The 25,487-nt window shown below is 31.3% G+C and overlaps 1 protein-coding gene across 2 annotated transcripts in view; it reads right to left on the bottom strand.

The window, feature by feature from the left end:
• The window catches only part of LOC127709023 (SUN domain-containing protein 1-like), a 58,672-nt gene extending 34,362 nt beyond the window's left edge, over positions 1 to 24,310 (bottom strand). Inside the window, exon 1 of one of the 2 annotated variants that reach the window (XM_052214298.1) lies at positions 24,279 to 24,310. In XM_052214298.1, coding sequence (XP_052070258.1) covers positions 24,279 to 24,307 — 29 coding nt within the window. In that variant the 5' untranslated portion in view covers positions 24,308 to 24,310. Of the gene's footprint in view, positions 1 to 2,890; positions 3,036 to 24,278 lie in introns of those variants that run through there. The other variant, XM_052214299.1, reaches the window with a different exon arrangement.
• Between the last annotated feature and the right edge of the window lie 1,177 nt (positions 24,311 to 25,487).

The raw sequence follows: 25,487 nt of genomic DNA, 5'->3' as shown, positions 1-25,487 counted from the left end.
TTTGCCGGAGTCTACTGTATCCTATTTCCCTGCTTTCCTGACATTCACCATACTATTAGCGTATCTACAATTACTGCAACCCTGGTCAAATAACTGCACATTCGTAAAAGTGACAACATTGTAAATCCATGACAAGATGACAAGATTATCAGATACAAGCCAGAAAGTGATTCCTACAGTGTACACATGTACTTTGAACCAGCATTTAGGCATTCTGATTATTTCATTAAAAGTTTAAACAATATTGTTTTGTCTTTTCAGATTATTTTTAAACACTTGAGTATTTTGGGATTTTACTAACATAACCAAGAGTAAGAAATAAAAATAGGGAATATAATAAAATGGTGGAACAGAAATAAAATCAATCTTAGGTCAGTCTATGTTAGCAAAGGCCAAAACTTGCTATTTAACCTAAAAATCTTACGACATTGACTCACTGTGTAAGTAAAAACAAGCCCTAAAAGCAAGGGGTAAGCTAACATTAGCACTACTGAAGTATATGTAAGTGTCAGATTGATCAACAGTTTTCAAAATTTAGTTGTTTTTATGTAAACACATTACATTTATACAGCCTTTTCAACTTTAATTGACTTGGTGAAAAAAACGTATATATCTGACTCCTAGCCGCCCACTTAAACTGCAAATTCTTATAATTTTTAAACAAACACAATTGAAATAATGACATTAATGAATCAAATAAATCATAATTCTGTTCTTAGAAAAAAAAGGTCACACATATTAATTTTTTTACTTTAGTTTGCCTTGTCTTGATAAGTCATATAAAATCAGTGATCTGTAACAATAAACATATTAATAAAATCTCTTATTTTCCTTTGAATAACAAAGTTCATTTTAAACTCACTGAAATGTAATTAATGTAAATGTGAATTTCACTTATAACATTTATACTTCTGAATATAACTGTAGGATATGGCAAAATTTCACACCACTTTGCAAACCTGTAAATCAAGGAACAATTTTAATTTCCTTTTAGAACTTGAAAAAATGATAAATCAAACATAAGATCATTACCATAAAAAATGTAATGACAAAACGATAACAGCAAACCAACATAATATCAAATAATCATAAGAGTTTCAGTACAAAAATATCAAATTACCTCACACAAAGTGAATTATTCAATTCCACAAGAATATGATTAATGTACTATTATTAATATTTATCCTTTTAACTGTGAAGGTTTCTGAATAAGATTACAAAGCCCCTGGCTGCATTTTCTAACTGATGCTTATATCGTAAAATAACAACCTAAATTTAACTACTTATATTTAACTACCGGTACTGTTTTTTTTCCATTATATTGCATTGAAGTGAATTTTCATAATCCTCATACTGAGCCTCCTACTTGTGCAAGTACTACTAGTTGTTGAAGAAAAACATCATTGAAACAATAGATCAAAAGAAACAATTCAAAGTTTATGAAATACAACACATATCTTTATGTAAAATATGGTCTAAATTCTTATACATGTACCAACAAAAGAAAAAATTATACTTTATCATGTTTTGCTTTTACAAATAAATATTTTATAAAACAGAAAGGCAAAATTGTAAATTTATGTCAATGAGACAGCAATCAACCAAAACAATCAAATCAGAAAAGACAAATAGAGGTTTACAAATGTATAGCCTACATGTACCTCATTGAATAAAAGATAAATGTAACAGTGTTTATACCATACACTGATACATGATTGTCTATCATGTCTATGTACATTTGTATAAGAATCAACACATTGTGATCAAATTTGAAAGACTACTAATACTTCTGTGGTTTGTTTTTAACTGTTTATAAAAAGTTCCCTTTGCTTTTTTTTTAAGGTGGTGGAGGGTAGACATGAATAGTGAAAATAGAAAATTAATTTTAATGTCTAAAAATGACTCAACATCTAACATGTCTAATACTAAGATAAGATAAGAAAATTTTATTTTGATTCGGCATATATAAATACTGTACAACACAAGCTCGAGTGAGCTTTGACCTAATAGAAATACTATGAATAGCACACCTTGTCCTTACATAAAATAAGTTTTGGATATGGGTTTTAAGTGGAGTGTTAAAGAAAATTGCTAGGAAACATTGTAGACCATACACAATTTATGGTTTGCATGTTTTTTTTTCAATATCTTAATTACACCCAAACTTTAGCATAAAATTGACTGATGTGGTATGATTGCTATTTTTTTTTAATGGCAAACTTGATTAAAGGGAAACAGCCCTATACAAGAAATAAAATACAGCTAACAAAATCAGTGAATAATTAAACCCCTAAATCAAAAAAGGTCAGAAGAGAGGAGGCCTCAGGAGGGTGTTACAAATGTCTTGTATATTAATCAAATTACTGGAGTAAAACGCACTGGTTATTATAAATAGGAAGATATGGTATGAGTGCCAATGAGACAACTCTCCATCCAAGTCACAATGTATAAAAAGTTATAGGTCAAAGTACGGCCTTCAACACGGAGTCTTGGCTCACACCGAACAGCAAGCTATAAAGGATCCCAAAATGACTTGTGTAAAACAATTCAAACAGGAAAACCAATGGTTTAATCTATATAAAAAGCGAGAAACACCTATGAACCTCACCAACAAACGACAACCACTGAACAACAGGCTCCTGACTATGTCCAGTCTGGAATAAATTCTTCTGCATCTATAATATTGTTTAAAGAGAGCACACAATGTCATGTGTTTGTGTTCATTCATGCATGGAATACAACTCAAAATAGTATACTATCCCATACAATTTGTATTTTTTTTTTACTTATGCGGTTTACCCTGTTTAGCAGTTTAACTGTCAAGTAAAGAGCTTTAAGAGGGCAATTTTGGATGCATTCCAATATTCAAGGGTAGCATATGTTTACTTACCCATGTTTACTGCTTCTCATTATGTAACAGATCGAAATAAAATATAATTCCCCTGGCCCTAATCAATGCTTCATCACCGGTGGGTTTATTTTGACACATGAATGTAAATCAATGATATTTACATGAAGATATCTTTTGTCCCTTTAAAATGAAGAGGCGACGCCTGCTGTTAATGCTATCTAATTGGTTGATATATTTAGTAACAAATGTAAACAAATACATGTGCTTGTTCATATAATACAAGGAACCATAAAATTAAATCCGTCCATGACAAAAGTAAGCAAATACACAATGTTAATCTGTCATTTAAACTTGTTACAATGACATTAATCTATTTCAGAAAGTTATTGTCTACATTTTGTACAAGTGTAGTCAAATCTGTTTTTAATTAAAAGCATGAATTTTTGGTCTGATAAAATGATCAAGGCCATTGATCTGAAGTTTTGAATGTTGCACTGCAAGATACCAATTTAGACACAATACAGATATTTTATTTCATGAAAGAGGAATGACTGTAGCATAGAAAGATTGTTTTATGAAATTCTGTTAAACAATTTATAAAGAACACTAAAATGAATACAGAATTTTCCCAGAATACATATATATTACACATTAGCATGTCCCCAAGAAAGCAAACTGTTATTTCTGATAAATTTAAAAAAAAACTTTATTGTTTTTATTGAATAATTATCATAAATTTCATTATGTCAAAAAGGTGGCAAAATACTATCAACTGATAAAATTTATTACATAATCACAGACAATGACACAGAATTGTTTTTATCATCATTTTCAAAATGGGTGAGACCAAAGCAGCCTCATGATTGTAAAATGTTGTATCAACTGAGCACATATATCAAAATTTTATAAAAAAAAAAGTTTAAACATAATTTAAATTTAATGTCATAATACATTTCCTTGCTCTATTTTGTCGTGGAGACTGAAATAATAAATTATATAGCGATTAAATTTTATCTTCACACTGCTGGACATGGCCAAAAAGACGAGTCCCTGGACTGGCCTTCAGAAACCCTTAGTGAGAACCCTGAGCTGGTTGTATTTTATTTTAAACAGTAAAGGGCATAACACACAATAAATGAATCTATATTTAAAATGCAAAATAAAAAGCCTCCACCCTATAGCTATCAGTTACACATGAACAAATATAATTTCAGGAATGTACATATTACAACACTACTTCAGCTTCCTCCATCAGCACACACCATTACTTCTTATTGTAGGTTTACTTTTTCACAAGCATAGTTGTTACTATATAACCCAGCTATTGCTGAAGATATCTATATACAATAAAATTATGAATTAATTATGGACAGACATACACATGATTATATCTCCAGTTTCTTTAGAAACTAAGGGGTTATAATTAACAAATGATAAAAAAAACCCAATAAAACAAGAAAAAATTGGGTTCTCCAGAAGGATAAGCGATTTCTGTTCCACTCCTACATCCATCCAGCTGCTTATTGTATAAGTCTGATAGTAAGATACCAAGTAGAAAACAAGGACAGGTTCAGACAGAAAGCTATTTAAAGTAAAGAAAACTGCCAACCTAATTCACGGTGTGACTTAATATGATGACAAAACGAATACTAGAAATCCTGGCATTAAAACTGATTATTATATTCATGCACCCATGATGTCTCGGTTGTATTCTAGTACATGTATATATATATATATATACATAGTTAGTTGTAAACTTCTATGTCATTTAGTCTCTGGTGGAGAGTTGTCTCATTGGCAATCATACCACATCTTCTTAATATTTTTATATATGTTACAGTGAATTTTTCATAATCAGGGATTATGTAGAATCCCTGATTTTTCAGGGATTTTGCATAATCACTAAAATCATTATTTATTATATACATGTATAATCCCTGAAAATGACCAGTGATTTAAGGTACATAATCATTGAAAATTTTAAGATTATTTTACAAATTCCCTGGAATGTTTTCAGGGATTATCAATAATACAAAGATTCTCTGTTTGGTACAAATAAATCAAATACAGACAAATAAATCATATGTATAACCTCTTTATGGTTTAAGTGGACAGTTTCCATTCCCTGTCCATTTATCAAGTCTTATTAAAGTGAACAGTTTTTTTGGTGATATTCTATTTAACTTTGTTAAACCACATTAACTCATAAACAAATAAGTATATTAAATTGAAATTAATAATACAAAATAAATGCACAGATCATGTAATTGCTGTAAAACAAAGGGGATGAAAGTTAACAAATAAGGAATTCAAACTAAGCAAAGAAATGCAGCTAAACGTCCAGAAACACAAACAGAACACATGCTCGACAGATTGAGCACAATTTTGGAGGAGGCTGTGATACGATTCCGTATGTTGATCGTGAAAAGGGAGGTCCCCTCAAAAAACATAATGGCCATCTTTCATAAAAGGGCTGAAAAGGAGAATTCCTGACTACGAAACATGACATTATGCTCAGATAATACACAAGGAATCAATTTGAGATGTCTGATTGACTTTTTTAGAACCGGTTTTTAGATGTTTTAATGAGCACTTTATTGTTCTTCAAAGTGCAGTAAAATCAGTTCCAATATGTGAAGTCTAAGGGTTTTTTCTGTTGTTTTTTTTTGTTGCAAAAAAAAGGATAAGCAGAGCAAATGTTCAATAGTATAGGGTCTGGATGGGGTTACAGAAGAGAATAATGGGCAAACAGTGCAAAATAAAGGGATAAAAAATAAAGAATAGACAAAAATAGTCAAAAAATAAAGATAGAGTACAGGTATAGAAAAAAATATCTAAATATTAAAGAAGAAAGAAATGAGGGACCCCCATCCAGACCATCACAGTAGATGTCATTCAAATTTACAATGATAGTTAGTAAAAATAAATGATTTGTATTAGAATATTGTGCTTAATATTTTAATATTTATGTTTCTAAACATGTTTTTAAAAATATGATTTTATAGAATAAATTATTTTACTTTTATTCATTGTCTCTTCATTCCAGTTATTATGTATAATCCCTGACATTTTTTTCTAGTGATTATGCATAATTCCTGAAAATTTTAGTTATAATACATGTATATAATCACTGAAGCTACCAGTGATTATACTTAAACCATTGTTGTGACGTCATCTATTCAAGAAACAGTTGATTATTTTTCAAGAATCCACTGAAGTTTTGACCTATTTGTAATGTAACACTACTCACTATGGTTCATTGAATTGAAGAGATGAGTGAGTAGATTACATTACAAGCGAAGAAATGACTGATGTTTACCAATAAACAAATGTTGTTGACAATACAGAACACAGCAGAATTGTACGGAAGCGTATAAGCGCCACACAATTTATTTTTTTATGTTTTTTTCTTATGTTTGCGTTAACGCAAACCTTTGTGGCGCTAATACGCTTCCGTAGAACTGATAACAAAAGCACCCAGAATTTGTTTGGTTGGAAACTCAATTGAATAAAATGCTTTTTTTCTGCTCTTTGGTCGGGTTGTTGTCTCTTTGACACATTTCCGTTCTAAATTTTATTGTGTGTAGTAAAAAATGTGATTGATAACATTTTAACGGTTCACGAGCAACATTCAATGAAGGCATAAGCACTCATACCACATATTCTTATTCATAAGACACTTTATGAAAAAGATCAGATATTTGTACATGTACATAAATTTATTTCACATGATAGTTGATCCACGACTCAGTTGTGTCTTAAACAGCATTGAAATAAAAATCCTTCACACGTTACTTTGAATTCCCAAAGTTTACTTGAAGCGTTATGTTGATATTATTGCCATCCACTTGAAAGGTAGACGGTGCACTGTTTATTTGTAGTTCTGAACGGGGTTTCTTTTGTTCTGACGGCTTACTGTTGATCGTCTGGTTGGCCTTTCGTTTCATTTCGGTGTTTGTTCTTTTATATTCGCGAACTGCCTTACTTTTGTGGCCTGTTATTTCAGATATCAGCTGTTCGTCCTGACCATCTTCATATAACCTGGTAGCAGCAGTGGCACGAAGCGAGTGGTTCGACCTGAATCCCTTAAGTCCAGCTTCTTTGCATAACCTTGCAATTGTTGCTGTCAGCATATTTATACCCACGGGCATAGCAGCAAACCAAACTTGTCCAGTCTATTTTGGTATGGGTTTCAAGTAAAAGGCATTTTTTGGTCTTTTTTCTTGGCTGAAAAATACAAAACACTTTATAATATCTTTCAAGTATAATCCAAGGACTTACTAAACCTTCCCCTTTCTTGGTTTTTTATTTACTTTTATGTGCCTATCCCATCAGGAGCCTATAGATCAGTGGTGGTCGTTGGTTCATGTCTGTCATATTCTTTTCTAAAATTGTTTTGTAATAAATTAAGACTTTAGTTTTCTTAATTGAATTGTTCTTTTTCTTCATGTTTGGGCCTTTAATAGCCAACTATACGGTATAGGATTTTCTTGTTCTTGAATGCTGTACGATTGTCTAATTGCTTACATCCACTTTATTTGAACTTTGGTGGATAATTGTCTCATTGGCATCATACCACATCTCCTTATTCTTATTATATAGGTCCCTGTGTTTTTTTCAAGCTACAAGTTGTGCAAAATTTATTCATGAAAAATTACTTGTTTTGAGAATAGAACATGTAGGAAGAAATCTAAAAGCTAGCATTTTAAGGTAAATTGTTGACAATAAAAAAAAGTACACTGGCAATTTAATCTTTGTTTTTTTATCTTTTATTTGTTTTTCAATAGTCAGGATTTAATATACATGTACCCCTACACTACCACCTGACAAGGGTATCAAGGGGTTACATATAAAAAATAATTCAGTATACAATATATATCACTGACAAGTTGATTTTTATAATTATACATGTAGTATTTAAGGTTACATATAAATTTTATTTGATTATATTCTCTCGCTCTCTGACTTTCTCTCATACAATACAAATACTCTTCACTCATTTGCTTTGCTACAATATGTACATGATGTATCTTGACTTACATTTTAAAAACAAAATATTTTAAAGAAAAAAAAAAACAAAAAAAACTCAAGGCTAAATATTTGCTCATGATATATAGATATTTTATTCTCTCACTTATATGAAACAATAATTAATTAAATATTACATGTAAAGGAGACCAAAATTTTTCACACACTTGGACTCTATTATTTTTCTTTGCAATATAATATTCAAGAAATTGGTATTTCTTTATTCTATTCTTTAACCCAACCATATTTGGTTTTGTTTCATTTAATTTACATTTGTATATATAGTTTTTTGTAATTATGACTAACAGATTCAGTAATAAACTTTCATGTTTGCAACCAAGAAACACATTCTCTTTGTTAAGAACAAAGTTTACAAAAAAAAGTTTTACTGCATTTGAAAAAGACTGCCACAATTGAAAAGTTATTGGGCATTCAAAAAAAAGGTGTTCAATGGTTTCTTCACCAAGTTTACAAAAAGTACACATCTTGGTGTCTTTTAATTTAATTTTGTATAAAAAGGTATTAGTTGCTATGATTCTATGCAAAAATTTGTATTGAAAAGTTCTTAAATAAACATCTCTACATGATTTTTTGGTTATCCTGAAATATTCTGACCATTCTGTTGTATCAATAATCAACAGTTCTTCCCATTTCGAAAACTTGACTGTTGGTAGTTCAATAACTTTATTTACTAAATTTTTATATACAAATTTGGCTTTCACATTACCTATAATTCTCTTTAAAAAAATATCACCATTATCAGGCTTATCCAAATCTTGCTTTAAACAGTTCTCTTTAAGGTATTTTTTCATAGTCTGAGGGATTCTTGAAATCAGACCATGATATTTGATAAAATTGTTGATTTTTACTCTTTCTTGAAATTGCTCAAATTTATAAAAATTCATATTTTCTTTATTAATTAGGTCACTTACTGACTGCACACCTCCTTGTTTCCATTGAATATAATATGGGAAATCATCCAAAGAGGAAAAGTTCAAAATATCTAATGATAAAATGTCACTGACAGAATTCTCAGTATTAGGTTTTGCGATAGAAAAGCATAGTAAAACATCCTTCCAGAAAGGATTTTTACATTTTTTAGAAATCTCAATCAGCTTTTCTTTCTGTAGATGTAAAACCCTTTCACCCCCATACTGTATAAGGTCTGCCAGTAACAACTGCTGCCAGCCACCAACTGGGTTTGACATCAGTCTTTTTATCCAACTAATTTTTAAATAGATATTAAAGGAATGAAGATGTACCATATTAAGTCCACCTTGTGAAATATCACCAATAAGTGTGTTACGCTTAATTCTGTCTGGTTTTCCACTCCATATAAAATTATAAAATAATGAAGTGAGCTCTGTTAACCTGGATTGTGATAGGTTTGGCAATGCAGTCATTAAGTGTACCAATTTCGAAAGAGCAAGTGATTTAACTACTGTAATTTTCCCCAATAATGTTAGTTTACGATGTTGCCAGCTCTTCAGGATTGCAGAGACTTCTTTAATCTTCTTGGCAAAATTAATTTCTGTGATACAGTTTAAATCTAAAGAAAATTCAATCCCCAAAAGTTTAAAATTTGAATGTGACCAATGAAGTTTTAAGTCAGGACAAAGAATCATATCTGAATACTTTTTGTTTCCAACCCATAGTGCTTTTGTCTTTGAAGCATTTATTTTTAAACCTGAAATTTTATAAAAAGATTCAAAACATGAAAGTGTTTCCCTCAACGATATTTCCCTTCCATCTAACATAAGGAATGTGTCATCTGCATACTGGCTTAAAAGTGATTCATTATCATTTACAGTTATTCCCCTTATTTCAGGATTATCTTTTAATTTTAAAGATAGTAATTCAACACCAATTATAAATAAATAGGGTGAAAGAGGATCTCCTTGTCTGCAGCCTCTTTCCAATTGAAAAAACTTTGAAGTATGTCCATTATTTATAACACAACTTGATGCCCCTGAGTATAAAGTTTCAAACCATTTACAAACTGAAGGCCCAAAATTAAAACTTTTTAAAGAATTTTTTAAAAATAACCATTCTAAGGAATCAAAGGCCTTTTCAAAATCAACAAGTAATAAAAGACCTGTCTTATTATTTTCTTCAAGATAGTGCATTAAATCATATAAAAGGCGTGTGTTCTCACCCATAAATCTATCTTTGATGAAACCTTTTTGTGTATCACTTATGACAAATGGTAAAACTGGTTTAAGTCTATTAGCTATAACAGCAGAAGCTATTTTCATATCAGTATTCAAAAGACTAATAGGACGCCAGTTACTTATATACTGTCTGTCTTTCCCCTCCTTAGGAATGCATGTAATTACACTTTGATACTGAAAATCAGAAAATTTTCCAACCTCGTATCCAAAATGAAGAGACCGAAAGATGAAAGGACCAATATCTTTCCAAAAAAATTTATAAAAGTCTACTGTGTACCCATCAGAACCTGGACTTTTACCATTTGTCATAAATTTTAACGAATCAGCACACTCTTTAAAAGTTAAATTTCCCTCACAAAAATCTCTTTGTTCTTCTGTGAGCTTAATGTTATGATTAAAAAATGATGAATCATCACAATCTAATTTTTTGCTTGAGTATAAATTTCTATAAAAATTTTGTTGTTCCGTTAGAATTTTTGATTGCTCTGATATATGTTGACCTTTATCATCTATTAGTTCTGTTATTGTTTTCTTTATAAAATTTTTCTTTTCTAATTTACAAAAATAATTTGAACATTTTTCACCATTCTCATGCCAGTTAGAGCGGGATCTAAGCAGCAAACCTTCAACCTTCTTTTGTCGACAATTTTCTAGTTCAAGTTTTTTATCAAGTAAAGATTTTTGAACCTCCTCATTTGGAGAATGGTTCATAATAGTTTCTAAATGTAAAATATTATTTTCAAGTTTGAGGGTGAAATTTTTTTCCTCCTTGGATTTATTTATGCTGTAATTTATGGACAAAGATCTAATCTTCATTTTCAATATTTCAAAAAATGTTTGATCATTACATGACAAATCAACAGAAAGAAGATCTTCCACATCACCTGACAGATAGTATTCCAAAATAGTATCCTTAATGCATAATTTAACCTTTTGTATATAATCTGCATCTCTGAGTAATTGAGAGTTAAATTTCCAGTAACTTTTGCCCCGTTTCTCTAAACAAGCTGAGAAGGTGAAAATAATTGCTGAGTGGTCAGTTCTATAGCCTGGTATAATTTTAGTATTTTTCATTAGTGAAAAAAGGTCTTCTGAAATTAAAAAATAATCTAAACGACTTTGTTTTATAGGTGAGGACTGACGCCAAGTATATTTCCTATCTTCTGGATAGCATGTACGCCAAGGATCAAGTAGTTCAAAAACATCAATGATTTCATCAAGTTTTTTACGGGAGTTAGGGTTTCTATTATGTTTGATATTATATGTATCCATAAATTTATCTAAAACAACATTCCAGTCACCACATAATAAAACACTTGTGTTTTTAAATGATAAAATGTTCTGCATTATTATATCAAAGAATGCAGGTTCATCTGTATTATAACCATACAAACAGGCAAAACTCATTCTTTGTGAAAAAATTGATACATCTAAAACAATGTAACGACCATTATCATCAGTAACAGAATTATGCACAACAAAATCCAGACCCTTTTTAAACATAACAGAGACACCTGCACTTTTACTGTCTTTATGACTGAAAAAACATGTGCTTCCCCATTCATCCTCCCAGTTTTTTTCAATGTCTTTTTTACTATGAGTTTCCTGGAAACACACTATCGAAGTATTTTTACTCTTAGCCCAATCAAATACATCTGCCCTCTTTTTGGAATTTGAGAAAAGTCCCCTCACATTCATTGATAATATCGTTACATTATTATCCATGATTATAGATGAAGGGATGTTTTATAAACCATATAAGTAAGTTCATAAGTACAAATATACAATTGTAACAAATTTGACATACACAAACATACACACATACAAACATAAGATGTCGCTTATTATTTTCTTCATTCAACATTGAATGTATTAATTAATTTACAGTATGGCATGTAACAATTATACATAAATCTATCAAAGGAATAGATGTTTAAAAGGGAGATAAAATTGAATATTTATATCATTATTAATGTTAGAGTTATTTCCCCTTTACTGTATAGTGACAGTATAATTTATTTTAAACAAATTTATCAAGATGAATATCTCTTATATTCTTAACTATTTATATAGGAATATGTAATTCACGACTGATATAAAACACTTTTTACTTCAGCAATTATCTTTTACATTTATATCTATCTATTGAAATTAATAAAAAGCTGGACATTATTCAAAAATAAATTAAATGATGTAACTGACAAAACAAGATTGATTAAGTTCGCTCTTTCAATTTCTTTTTCATTTTTTCATCTACATTGTCAAACAGGTCAAATCTTATTCTGCTACTAGTTTCAGTTTTGGCATACACGTTACAGTTGTAAAACCATACATTTTCAAATTTTTCAGTGTTCTTAAGTCTTGCCATAAGTCCAATATTGCGTTGTGTTATATCATCATGAAATTTAAGTTCATTTTTCAAGGATCTTTTTTGTCGCATTATCCGTATTTTAGTGTCAGTGTTTCTAACCTTCACGATAACAGGCTTCTGGTAACCTTCTTTTCCAGGTATTCTGTGGATGGCTAGCACATCACTGGGCTCAATATTTACATTTAGGTCACTATTTACTAGTTCAACAAAGGCTTTTTTCAAGTTCTCACCCCTTTTTTCAGGAAAGTTTAGCATTCTTATGTTATGTTTACGACTGTTTACAATTTAATCTTTGTCGCTAAAGGAAACCTACCAATGAGATATGTAGTCTCTATAAAATTTTACAATACATCTGTCAGGATTGTCTTTGTTCTCATAAGCAAAAACCACTTTTTGCTTGCACTTCCGCGATTTCAGTCCGCCTTGGTTTGACTTGGAAACATCCTCTCTGTATACAAGGTAGGAGTCACCATTTGTATCCGTGTGCTCTGATATTTGACTGTTTTCCCATCTTAGATCTCGATGCTCCTTTCCAGCACGAAGAGCAAAATTTAAACCAAATAAATAAATAGTCGTATCAAGGAGCTTTTGTGGAGTAGTATTTCCTAGAATTCCTTTCTCCCATAGCATGTTTTCTTCGTTGTAAGTAATTTCCTGTGCTTTTTTCTTGTGAGTTCCTAAACCAGAACTCGCTCGTTCTTTCATAGTGTGATCGAGTGTATTCTTTATTTGGATAAAACAATCTTCGTTTAGAAATTTGAAATATTTCCCCTTTCCCTCTAAATATAACTGTATGTTTATTAAAATTTCGTAAAGGGTTTGACCGGGATATTCTTCTCCGTTTTCTTTTTTGATCTCACAGATGAACCTAGAAAGAGCAAAACACAATTCATCCTTTGTCATCACTTCTAGATCTGGTGAAATAATACTTATATTAAGACTGAGATCAGCTACGGCTATGGCATTTCTTTGTGTTTTCCATGTGTTGAAAAGGTTATATGCCCACTTAATTTTCTTTTTAGTACTCTCAGCTAAACTGAAAATAAAATATTTTGATGGTGACATATTTATCTTATCAGATATTTTTATTATTATACATTTCATATTATACATTTTATATTCGAATTTCAATTTGAAGGGTGGTGCATTTCTTTTTTGTCGGGTATAATACTAGGTACATTTAAAGTGATAATTATTATTCGAACACACCTACGATGTTCCAAAATTCTAAACAAGTGTATATTATGATACTTTAACGTGGACTACATTGGTGAGTACGATTTTTCATATTAAACGATTAATCGTTTAAATATAATAATCATCATATTTTATTTCAAAAGTTTATTCGAACGATCTATCGAAAAAAAAAATATGACTAAACTTAAGCAGTTAAGAGCTCATGTTCCTTGTTATTATGTATATATGCAACCCGAATTTAAACAAGATTACTTTTACTTTACTTTACTTTACTTGCTTTGACTTATTGACCAGGGCTGATATGCATAAAACTACTTAAGTTTAGATTTATCCCGAACGAACAGATTTTTTTGGCATGTCATAAGATAAATTATTACTACGATTGGATATGTTAACTTGAGTGGTTTTATACATATCAGCCCAAAACTTTTAAAATCACAGACCTAGATTTTAATGTTTACAACGGATGCCTAATGAACTTCACAAAAGGGGGTATGTTTTTTTTTTCTAAAAAAAATATATTCTGGTCCCCAATTTGATGAAAAAAATACTTTGGTCTAGCAGATGGCAAAGAAAATATTCTGAATCTAGATTTCCCCAATACCTTATGGTGTAATATTTAAAAAAAAAACACCAATTTGATTGATAGCGTCGAAAATCTAGAAAAACTGTTAACACAGAGATATGTCTCGCCTATTTGTTATTTTGATAATGGATATGTTGAAATTAAAATAGCAATACTTTAACATGTAAGTTATGCAAATATTTAAAGTCAATGAACCATGACTGAAGGTACAGGGCTAAACAATATCCATGGAAATCAGATGTGCCAATGCTAATACAACTGCATACCAAATACCATTGACTTTTCATGTGTCGTTCTCTTTACACAAACCTAAACACAAACATTAACTTGTAAACTATGCAAAAGTTTCAAAGTCAATAAACCATAATGATGGGGTGGGGTTATATAATCTCAGTGGAAATGAAACTTGCAAATACCTATACCCTTGTATACCAAATATCATTGACTTAATATTAATGGTTCATCTTAAACTGACCTAATCACAAACTAATACATGTAAACTAAGCAAAAGTTTCAAAGTCAATAGACCGTGACTGAGGGGTAAGGACCATATATACTCCATGGAAATGAGATCTGCTAATGATTATACAACTGCATACCAATTATCATTGACCTACCACTAACAGTTCCCCTTAAACTGATCTAATCACAAACTAATACATGAAAACTAAGCAAAAATTTAAAAGTCAATAGACCATGACAGAGGGGGCGTGGCCAAATAATCTCCATGGAAATGAGATAATCCAATGCTTATACAACTGCATACCAAATATCATTGACCTACCACTAGTGGTTAACCAGAAACTGACCTAATCACAAACTAATACATGAAAACTAGGCAAAAATGTCAAAGTCAATAGACGATGACAGAGGGGGTGTGGCCAAATAATCTTCATGGAAATGAGATATGCCAATGCTTATACAACTGCATATCAAATATCATTGACCTACCACTAGTGGTTCCGCAGAAACTGACCTAATCACAAACTAATACATGTAAACTAAGCAAAGTTTCAAAGTCAATAAACCATGACTGAGGGGGCGGGGCCAAATAATCTCCATGGTAATGAGATGTGCCAATACTTATACAACTGCATACCAAATATCATTGACCTACCACTAGTGGTTCACCATAAACTAGACCTAATCACAAACTGATACATTGTTGACGCCGCCGCCGACGCCGGAAACAGCATACCTATGTCTCGCTTTTTGACTCCGTCAAGGCGAGGCAATAAAAATGTTCTGAATCAGTAATTTCATATACAGTTTAAGGAGCCAAAGGTGTTTACAAAATTTTGAGAAAATCTGACAAATTTGTAGCTTTTGAATCATATCACATCTCCATCTTTTATATCTATTTTTTTTAATTAAAGGACTTTCTCGTTTTCGAATTTTTAAGCTATTTGATTCGACCCGTGGCTTGCTAATATTATTGTTTAAAAATTGACATGTAGAATATGGAAAGGGTCGGATTTCATGTCGGACCCTTTTATAATCAACTATACGGTATAGGTTCTCATTGTTAAAGGTCTAACAGTTACCCATAATTTCCTTACATTCACTTCATTACATTTCTGGAAGATAGTTGTCTCATTGGCAATCATACCACATTTCCTTATTTTTTATACGGAACGGTGTTAGAATAACAAGTTGAATAGGGTAAATCTTTTTTCGTGTTAAATACAATCATGCATTTCCTTTTGGGCTCGGTTAATGTTACCAATATATTAATCTTGGTTAGAAGTAGTAAAGAATTTATAAGAAGTAGTGGATTCGGAAACGATAATCGAACAATCAAAATCTAATGTTTTGTTTTTTTAGTTATTTGTGGTACTTTGTTAAGTTTTTCCCATAATATCTTTTCATATTTCTTTGTAATTGTTAAGTTAAAAGAAGAGAAAATACAGGTTAAAAATTCAGTTTTAAACGGACTTTGTTTTAGCAAACTTATCAACCTGAAATTTTCATAACAGTCATGCAACTGGAAACTTATCGAGTGAGTTCTTTCTGTAACTTTTTTTCATCCATTTTCCTTTATTTGTAGACATAAGTATCTTGATAATTTCCCCCCAAAAATGAATGCCAAACATATTATTTCACTTACTCTGGACTTGTTTTCTCAAAAAAATCAATCCTAATCAGGTTTAGTACTGAACGGGGTCTATCAAGCGTAATCTTGTAATTTTTTGTATAAAGGCAAAAAAAAAGGGGGGGTGGTATTTAAAAATAATGTATATAGCACAATACTATTTCGAATAAATATAATACTGACCTCCTAACAGAAAGTTCCTCTATTTTGTTGTCGGACACAATCTTGCTTAACCTTGATGGTCCTGGCTTACTGCGTAAGTCAGAGTCTACACGATCTACTAAAGTACACATTAATTCTTCATCTGACGCAGACGATATATCTTCATAAATCGGCTTTTTGGGAAGAGTGGCTTCATTTTCAGAAGCAGATGATATATCCTCATACATAAGAAGAAAATTTCCACTTATATCCTCATCACTTTTCGTAGAATTATCACAAAACTTTGACTGAGTTATAAATATATCCTCATCGTCCGATTCCATTGTCATACAATTTTTGATGAGCTGTTTTTACTCAAACTTATACATTTATACATTTTCTTTTAAGGGGTGAGTTCAAAACTTTTTAATTCCAATTATCTTTACATAGTGATGAATATATTATTACATAGTGATGAATATAGCATCGTTTTTAAATATATTTTTGATATATGCTTATTATTTGTATCTTCAATAAAATAAATATGGTTAATATTCTGTTCTAGAAATTCGTATTTTTTTTAATTCAGACCATAAAATTATTTTGTGAACAGTTTTTTATTTTCAGCTTTGAAATAATCCATCCATGAAAGAAAACAAATCAGTTCGAATAGTGAATATTTAATCACTTTATGTGAAAAATTGATTGAGAATATGTGATTCGTAAGGGATACGTTTTACTAGGTTCCGAGTAAAAAATGTTGAAATAATCGTAGGGGGAGGATACTGTTCCTCATCCTAAAAAAGAATTGTACAAAGAATCCATAGCAATGGTTTAAGTAAGAGAATTGATAAGAAGTAGTGGATTCGGAATCGATAATCAACTCGCGACTGACGTCGCTCGTTGATTATCGTTTCCGAATCCACTACTTCTTATCAATTCTCTACTACATAATCCCTAAATTACAAATTCACTGTAACATATCTATATATATGTCATTGGTGATTTGCAGGATTTCTTTTTTTTTTCAAATACATTTTTATGTCAAATATTCTTCTCTTTGTAAAGTGCTGACCAGTTTTTTGAAGGCCAATGAAGTCATCAATCATAACTAGGTTTAAAATCCCTACAGTCTGGAATAATTAGCAGATTATCTTATTGTATTTTAAGCTTTGACAATGAAAATCATAACTTTTACTATCACAAATTGACTAACCTTGTGAGTCTGCTTGTGACACAAAATAAATATCTTTGTATTTTCAATATTAATAGTGAAATAAAGTTTAACATAAAAAAAAACTTAAAATTCAATAAAAGTTCATTGATTAATGTTAAGTTTCAGTTTGTTGTTTATTATTAGAAAGTTTTGGTGTACACCTGAACAGGTGTTGTACACCATACAATGATTCTATAGACCAAATATAGTTCTAATTTATTTATGTTAGTAAACCATGTACACAGTACATTCCGTTCTTTTTCACACAGCCAAAACCATCTTTTTAAGAATTTTTCAGAAACCTTTGCCTTGCAAGTTTTTCCATCATAGCTGTAAAATTTCCCTAACTGGCAAATTTTTACAGCTGATGGTGTTTACAAAATGTATAGAGGTGAAGGCTGTTTCACATTGAAGCAGTAAATAATGATGACTGTTAGTTATACATGTTCTAGTAGAAATAATTTTGCACATTACACCCTTAGGATGATTGTGGCTTAGTTCAGTTCTAAGTGAATCTGGATTAATATTGGAAGACATCTTTTATAGAGTTTGTATTACCAAGACAAGCCTGAAGGGATAGATAATTGACAAAAAGGGACGAAAAAGCTCTGAAGAACATTTGGTTTAAGTCAGTAAATAAATTGAACTTTTACCTTTTGATAGGTACCTACATCAACATGTATGTCAATTATCAAGAGTTACAACTGTATATCGGATAAGTGAAATAAGAAACAACTGCCATACCAATTGGCTTTAAGGACATGAACAGTAATCCTTAAATGAATCATACCTGTAAAAGCATTGTATTGTATTCCCTGAAGACAGAGTCCTTGTTAAGACAGAAGGGCTAGGGATATTTAGTTAAGATACTTTTGCATCAGGTTATGGTCAAATCAATGTTATTCAATGCTTATTTGTTACCATTTGTACTATGCTGCTATAATTTTTACCAAGGTGCTTTCTGAATAGATCTTATAATAGAACAAATGATTAATGTGTTGCATGCTAGATACAGACCCTTTTGTTCCTTCTGAACCATTATTCAAACAATTAAACTGGACGACAGATGAAAAAAGGAATAAAATATCTTAAGTTTGTATTGACACATCAAAAAGGATGCCGCATCATACATTGTATCTTACTAGCAAAGAGTCAGTACCAGTAGCTTCATTGAAAGTTAAAATATTTTTTTCTAATGAGGCCAAAATACTACAGATTTTACATAGAAATAGTTCTGATATCAATATTAATACATAACAACTTCTTTTTACATGTTTTAGCAGAACACATTATAAAATACATGTATGAAATTTTGACTCCTTAATTATTTGTATATATTGTTTGTGTTAAACATCAGTTTTGGTCAAATTTTTCCATAATTTATATGTTTTTTGCATTGATTTATATGTGTTTTGCATTGATAACACTTCGGGTGCAACCCCTGAACCCGAAAATAGTTGTGTCCAGGGATTCATTATAAACCTCTGCACCTTTTCAAGTTTTGTTCACATCACTTTTTGAAAGGTACATGAAGATTTTCCAGAAGCTTTGGAGTCCAAAATGCAAAAAATCATTGGTGTTTTGACAACGCCTCCAAAATGTGCTGACTTTGGATTCTTTAATGTACCATTATGTTTTACTTTGTATTTAGGCTTTTGAAATAAGTCCATTTTACTGAATTTTTACCTTTTAAATATGTTATAATGAAGTTCAAATTTAAGCCAATATTTTGTCAAAATTAATTCTTGTCATTCAATATGTTTCAGGCAGTATCTAGTAATCCATACCCCTCGACATACTTGAGGAATGGTGCTTAGAAAACCTTCTATTTCTAAACCAAAAATAATATTGTTCATAAAATATTTTATGTAAAAAATGTATTCTGGAACATCCTTGTGAAACAATTTGCTTGAATCTTCTAGATATATTACAAATGCAAATGTTCATACTTTCAAATACAAAATAATATTAAATTACTTATTGAAATTAATTATTGATAACAAAGTCTAATATTAACTTGTCATATGTTTTTATAATTTTATGCAGCTGTATTGAACAGTTCAACTTTATGCTTTTTATTTTTATACTAATGTATACCATGTACATAAAATTGAGAATGGAAATGGGGAATATATATATTTCAAAGAGACAACAACCCGACCAAAGAGCAGACAACATGAATACTTTTTTGGTTTTCAACAAGGTTTATGCTTTTATATTCCAAGTGCCACAGGGACAGAAGATTTTTTTATTGATGTTTAACGCCACTTTCGACACTATTGTGCTATTTTGTGGCAGTCAGTTTTTATTGGTGAAGGAAGCCTGAGTACCCGGAGAGAACCACCGACCTTCTGTTGGAAAACTGTCAATCCTAGTCAATTAAGATTGGAGTCGAGTGCACCTGCCCCATGCGGGAATCGAACTCACAACCTCAGTGTTGAGTGGCTAGTGATACAGTAGTTCGACTACTTAGACCACTCGGCCTGCCACCACCAAGGCCCCACCAAAGATTAGTTGTATACATGTACAATGTAACTAACTGTATAACTATTGTTGTTGTTTTTATTAAGCTTTCAGTCATATGTAAGAGTTCTCTAACAGTACCGACAGAGTTCTCAAAAAGTGGTTGTCCAAAGGTTTTGACCATTAAAATTTTGCAAAGGACTGACACAATTTTGGTATTTTGCAATAGATATTATAGATGTATAGTGAGGACCACCAGGGAAAAAAAAAATTTGAGAACTCTGTACCAACCATGGCATGCTTGTAGAGGACAGGGATTTTCTCACATGACCCAGTTAATTCATAACACTGCACAACCTTCTCCTGTTAAGTTTTTTAGCAAAGAAAGAAAAAGAAAACATGGCACCTAAACCAGCTAAAACTAGAGGCTCTAAAGAGCCTGTGTCGCTCACCTTGATCTATGTGCATATCAAACAAAGGACACTCTCCAACAATATAGACGAGAATAGACTTCATGACAAAAATCTCTATTTTGTTGATCTAGTATTACTGATCTTATAGTCTGTTTAGTCTCTCTCTATCTTCTTTAGTTTTTGCTCAAAACACAAAAGAGGGTTAAAAAACTCCTCATTTAAGGGCAATCACTCCTATGAAGAGTGACAGTCTACTACCCATATCGGAAAAATTTGACTTTTTAATAGATCTTGCCTTGCTGATCATTAATGTGATTTAAAGTGTTTATTTATCTATTACAATTTAAATCATATAAGGCATAACTGAAAAAAATGTTTCTCTCTAAATATCATAGTTTTCATAATCGGCAAAAGTGAAAAAAATGGACAATATCTCCTATAAGAATTTGTCTAACAGTTTTGACATATATAGACAATTGGTTGAGCTCATTATTCTGAACATTTTTGCCCCTTTCAGATTTTCTCTATTTATAACGGTTTAAAAAATAATAGACAAAACTTGCATTTTACCCCCTATGTTCTATTTCTAGCCATGTCGGCCATGTTGGTTGGTAGGCGGGGTCATCGGACACATTTTTAAACTAAATGCCCTCATGATGATTGTGGCCAAGTTTGGTTAAATTTGTCTCAGTAGTTTCAGGAGAAGATTTTTGTAAAAGATTACAAAAAATTGTTAAAAATTGACTATAAAGGGCAATAACTCCTTAAGGGGTCAATTGACCATTTTGGTCATGCTCACTTATTTGTAGATCCTACTTTGATGAACATTATTGCTGTTTACAGTTTATCTCTATCTATAATAATATTCAAGATAATAATCAAAAACCGCAAAATTTCCTTAAAATTACCAATTTAGGGGCAGCAACCCAACTACGGGTTGTCTGATTTGTTTGAAAATTTCAGGACAGATAGATCTTAACCTGATGAACATTTTTACATAGTCAGATTTGCTCTTAATGCTTTAGTTTAAGAGATGTAAGCCAAAATCTGCATTTTACTCCTATGTTCTATTTTTAGCCATGTCGGCCATGTTGGTTGGCAGGCGGGGTCATCGGACACATTTTTTAAACTAGATACCCTAATGATGATTGTGGCCAAGTTTGGTTAAATTTGTCTCAGTAGTTTCAGAGGAGAAGATTTTTGTCAAAGATTACAAAAATTTACAAAAAATTGTTAAAATATGACTTTAAAGTGCAATAACTCCTTAAGGGTCAATTGACCATTTTGGTCATGTTGACTTATTTGTAGATCTTACTTTGCTGTACATTATTGCTGTTTACAGATTATCTCTATCTATAATAATATTGAAGATAATAACCAAAAACTGCAAAATTTTCTAAAAATTACCAATTCAGGGGCAGCAACCCAACAACGGGTTGTCTGAGTTGTCTGAAAACTTCAGGGAAGATAGATCTTGACCTGATGAACAATTTTATCCCCATGTCAGATTTGCTCTGAATGCTTCGGTTTCAGAGATATAAGCCAAAATCTACATTTTACCCCTATGTTCTATTTTTAGCCATTTCGGCCATCTTGGTTGGCGGGCTGGGTCATCAGACACATATTTTAAACAAGATACCCCAATGATGATTGTGGCCAAGTTTGGTTAAATTTGGTCCAGTAGTTTCAGAGGAGAAGATTTTTGTAAAAGTTAACGACGACGACGGACACCAAGTGATGAGAAAAGCTCACTTGGCCTTTTAGGCCAGGTGAGCTAAAAAGGAGATCATAAACATAACAATGTTTGATCCAGATTTTGTACCCATTTCAAGCATGTCATGCACGTGTCATATAGTACAAATAAATAAATATTAATTATAATTATAATTATTTTTTACTTGTACTAGCAAACAGTCAGATGGACCTATGTCAACCATGAAACTAAAAAAAAAAACTACAACTAATAAGACACACACTGAATCAAACAAAGAAATAAATAATTGGTAAACTGAAGAGAAATGAAAGAAAATCAAATTAAGTCTTAACAAAGGAAAATGACTGATGCTCAGCATTCAGCATTCTCAAAAACTCCAGGATGAGGATGATGAGCTACTTACACATTTTGTATGTCTTATTTTTGGTAGAGGGCAACCTGTACACATCTACTTGATGATTATTATGGTGATAAACCCTTTGACCGTTATGTTTTTAGAATGAATGTTGTGTCATAAGCCCTATTGATTTTTACATTTTGCAGACTTTCAGAAAAACCTCTTCAAACTGCATTTTCTGCATCAAATCTATCATTATGATGTTCTACTGTTTAATATTGCTTGAATTTCAAGGATATTAGAATATATGTTTTAAAAAGTATTCTAAGAAGTAAAAGTTTGGATTTTTTTCCATAATAGCCATTCTTTAAAAACTCTTCAAAGATACCAGGCTTATAATTTGTATGCCAGACACACGTTTTCTCTAAATAAGACTCACTAGCAGCGCTCAATTCAAAACAGTTGAAAACAAAACAAATTCTGAAAAGTTGTGCCAAATATGGCTAAAGCAATAAGTGACACACATGTCCCTAACATCATGAAACATGGTATCCGAATCCTGACATGTTCCTAGCCCGGTCAAAGGGTTAAAATAAGGTTTCCATTTATGTAAATATGATTTGAGATTACCATAACATGTTTTATGTAGTAGTCTCAGATATGAAGTATTCAGAGACTATATGGCTGTAGTACATACATCTGCGACACTTGACCCGAGAATTTGCTACACTTAAACTATTGACATCATACAACAATCAGTTTTCCTTTGTGGTGTCAGATATTTTCTCTTGTGACATCAAAATTTTACAGGAACTTCTTTGATACCCAGTAATGGTGGACAAATAGCGATAAGGTGTATACAATAAAAAGCTTTTATACTTTGGATTGGTATAAAAGATAACCTGCAATTAATCATGTTAATGCGGGTAGGAATGGCAATGAATGGGGTACCCCACATGACGAATGACGGTAAAATATTTGTTAAAATAATGTTAACGACAAACATTTTACTCCATTTAACGCTAACAGTAGCTACAAAAAGAGATTTGACGAATGACGATAAAAAAGTAAGGCTCATTTGACGATAACGCCAAGGTAGCAAAAAACATGTTTGACGCTTGACGATAAAGGGCATTCCCACTCTCATTAATATTAATAATAAACTCTTATTAAATTTAAGATTTTAAAACTGACAAAACCATTAAAACACACACTTTTACCTTTAGGGTCCTTGTATTCTTTTTTATGTGTTGGCTTCAGTTTAAGTCAAGGAATGTTTTATGGTTATAGCTAGTGTGTTTAAGGTCAAGGTATGTTGGCTATGCCTGATAGGCTATGGCTAGTGTGACAGTAAGGTAACAATATTTTGATTGTTTCTTCATTCATCTTCATCAATTAAGCCTTTAAGGTGCTACATCATTATAATGACATTTATGCACTGCCCATGTGTCCAGACTCGAGTCTAAATTTAGATACGAGTAAGATCGTTGTGGGGCTCTGACGCTCATATGGAAGGATCCTATCCTTTTTAGCCCACCTTATTTTGGTACACTTTTATAACTATATAAAACACAGTCAGGATTAATTTTAAACAATTATCCTATTGATAACAGGTGCTTCTTTAATTTGCTTGAAATGAATCTTAAGTCTTTATTCGTACATCAAATCAATTATATACATGTCGAATGTAAAACTCACTTTTTGCAGACGTTCTGTTCTGTTTTCATAAAAACCCGCTTCCGGAAAGAATAAAATCATATGTAAACACGGAGTAAACACGAACGTATTACGTTTTGTCTTACACTTATGTAAAAATGTTTCACCTTTTGAAAATTGCCCTATCATTTCATATAAAAACACAATTTGATAAAAATGCTAATGCAGATATTTCTTGTCCAAATTGAATGATTTTTTGTTCATCGAATATGGGAATGTCTGTAGTTTCTTTCAATATATTTATTATGAAATTTATTTATATGTATTTTTAGGAAAATCACTGTAAAAAGACAAATATGAATTTCTGCACGGATAAAATCATATGGCTAAATAGGAAAAATGCACATCTAATTTCAATATTTGTATACAAATTATGATTTCTTAGTAGATATGTCATAAAAAAAAATCATAATAACAATAGAAAAACTGTAGAGTTTATGAAATTAGCATAAAAAATTTCTTCAAAATCGGACTTTCAATAAGTTTTTTTTTAACTTAACTTATCCTAGAAGTTAATGTTGTTAGAGAGTCGGTTTGCTCAACTGATAAAGACAAATACGAACAGTACATTACAAATGTATGTATTTGTTATTCTTTTTACAAAATCACCTCGTCTCCTCCGGGACTCGAACCCGGGACCTCTGTGTTACAAGCCGGGCAGCGTTTTTTACCTTGAATAAAATTTATTCAATACATATTACTATCTACAATATTCTACAATCTATTATGGAAAACATATATGAAAATAAGAAGATGTGGTATGATTGCCAATGGGACAACTCTCCACAAGAGACCAAATGACACAGAAATTAACAACTATAGGTCACCTATATAGTCCTTATACTATCAGACTGTCTCATTTACACAACTACCATTCAGCACATTCTACCATTTTTTACTTGAAATTTACACAGAATACAAAACTGAGACAAAATTGGTTATATGAAAAAGTCAAAAACAGCTCGGCAATTATGTCAAGCAGTAACAGTGAAATCGAAGTGTTCGTATGGGGTTGGGATCCATGATTCCACCAGCAGTTATACGATAATGACAGTAAGAATGTTGACCGAAACTTGTTAATCAGACGTTTTTAATGCATGCGATTCTAATTGTATTATGCGAAAAATAGGTATACACAGAGTCTTTACACATTCACCCACATATTCTCACACAAACATGAACCTTCATCAT

The sequence above is a fragment of the Mytilus californianus genome, unplaced genomic scaffold (assembly GCF_021869535.1).
Source record: "Mytilus californianus isolate M0D057914Y unplaced genomic scaffold, xbMytCali1.0.p SCAF_7, whole genome shotgun sequence".
Classification (NCBI taxonomy): domain Eukaryota; kingdom Metazoa; phylum Mollusca; class Bivalvia; order Mytilida; family Mytilidae; genus Mytilus; species Mytilus californianus.
This window is presented reverse-complemented; position numbering and strand designations above follow the sequence as displayed.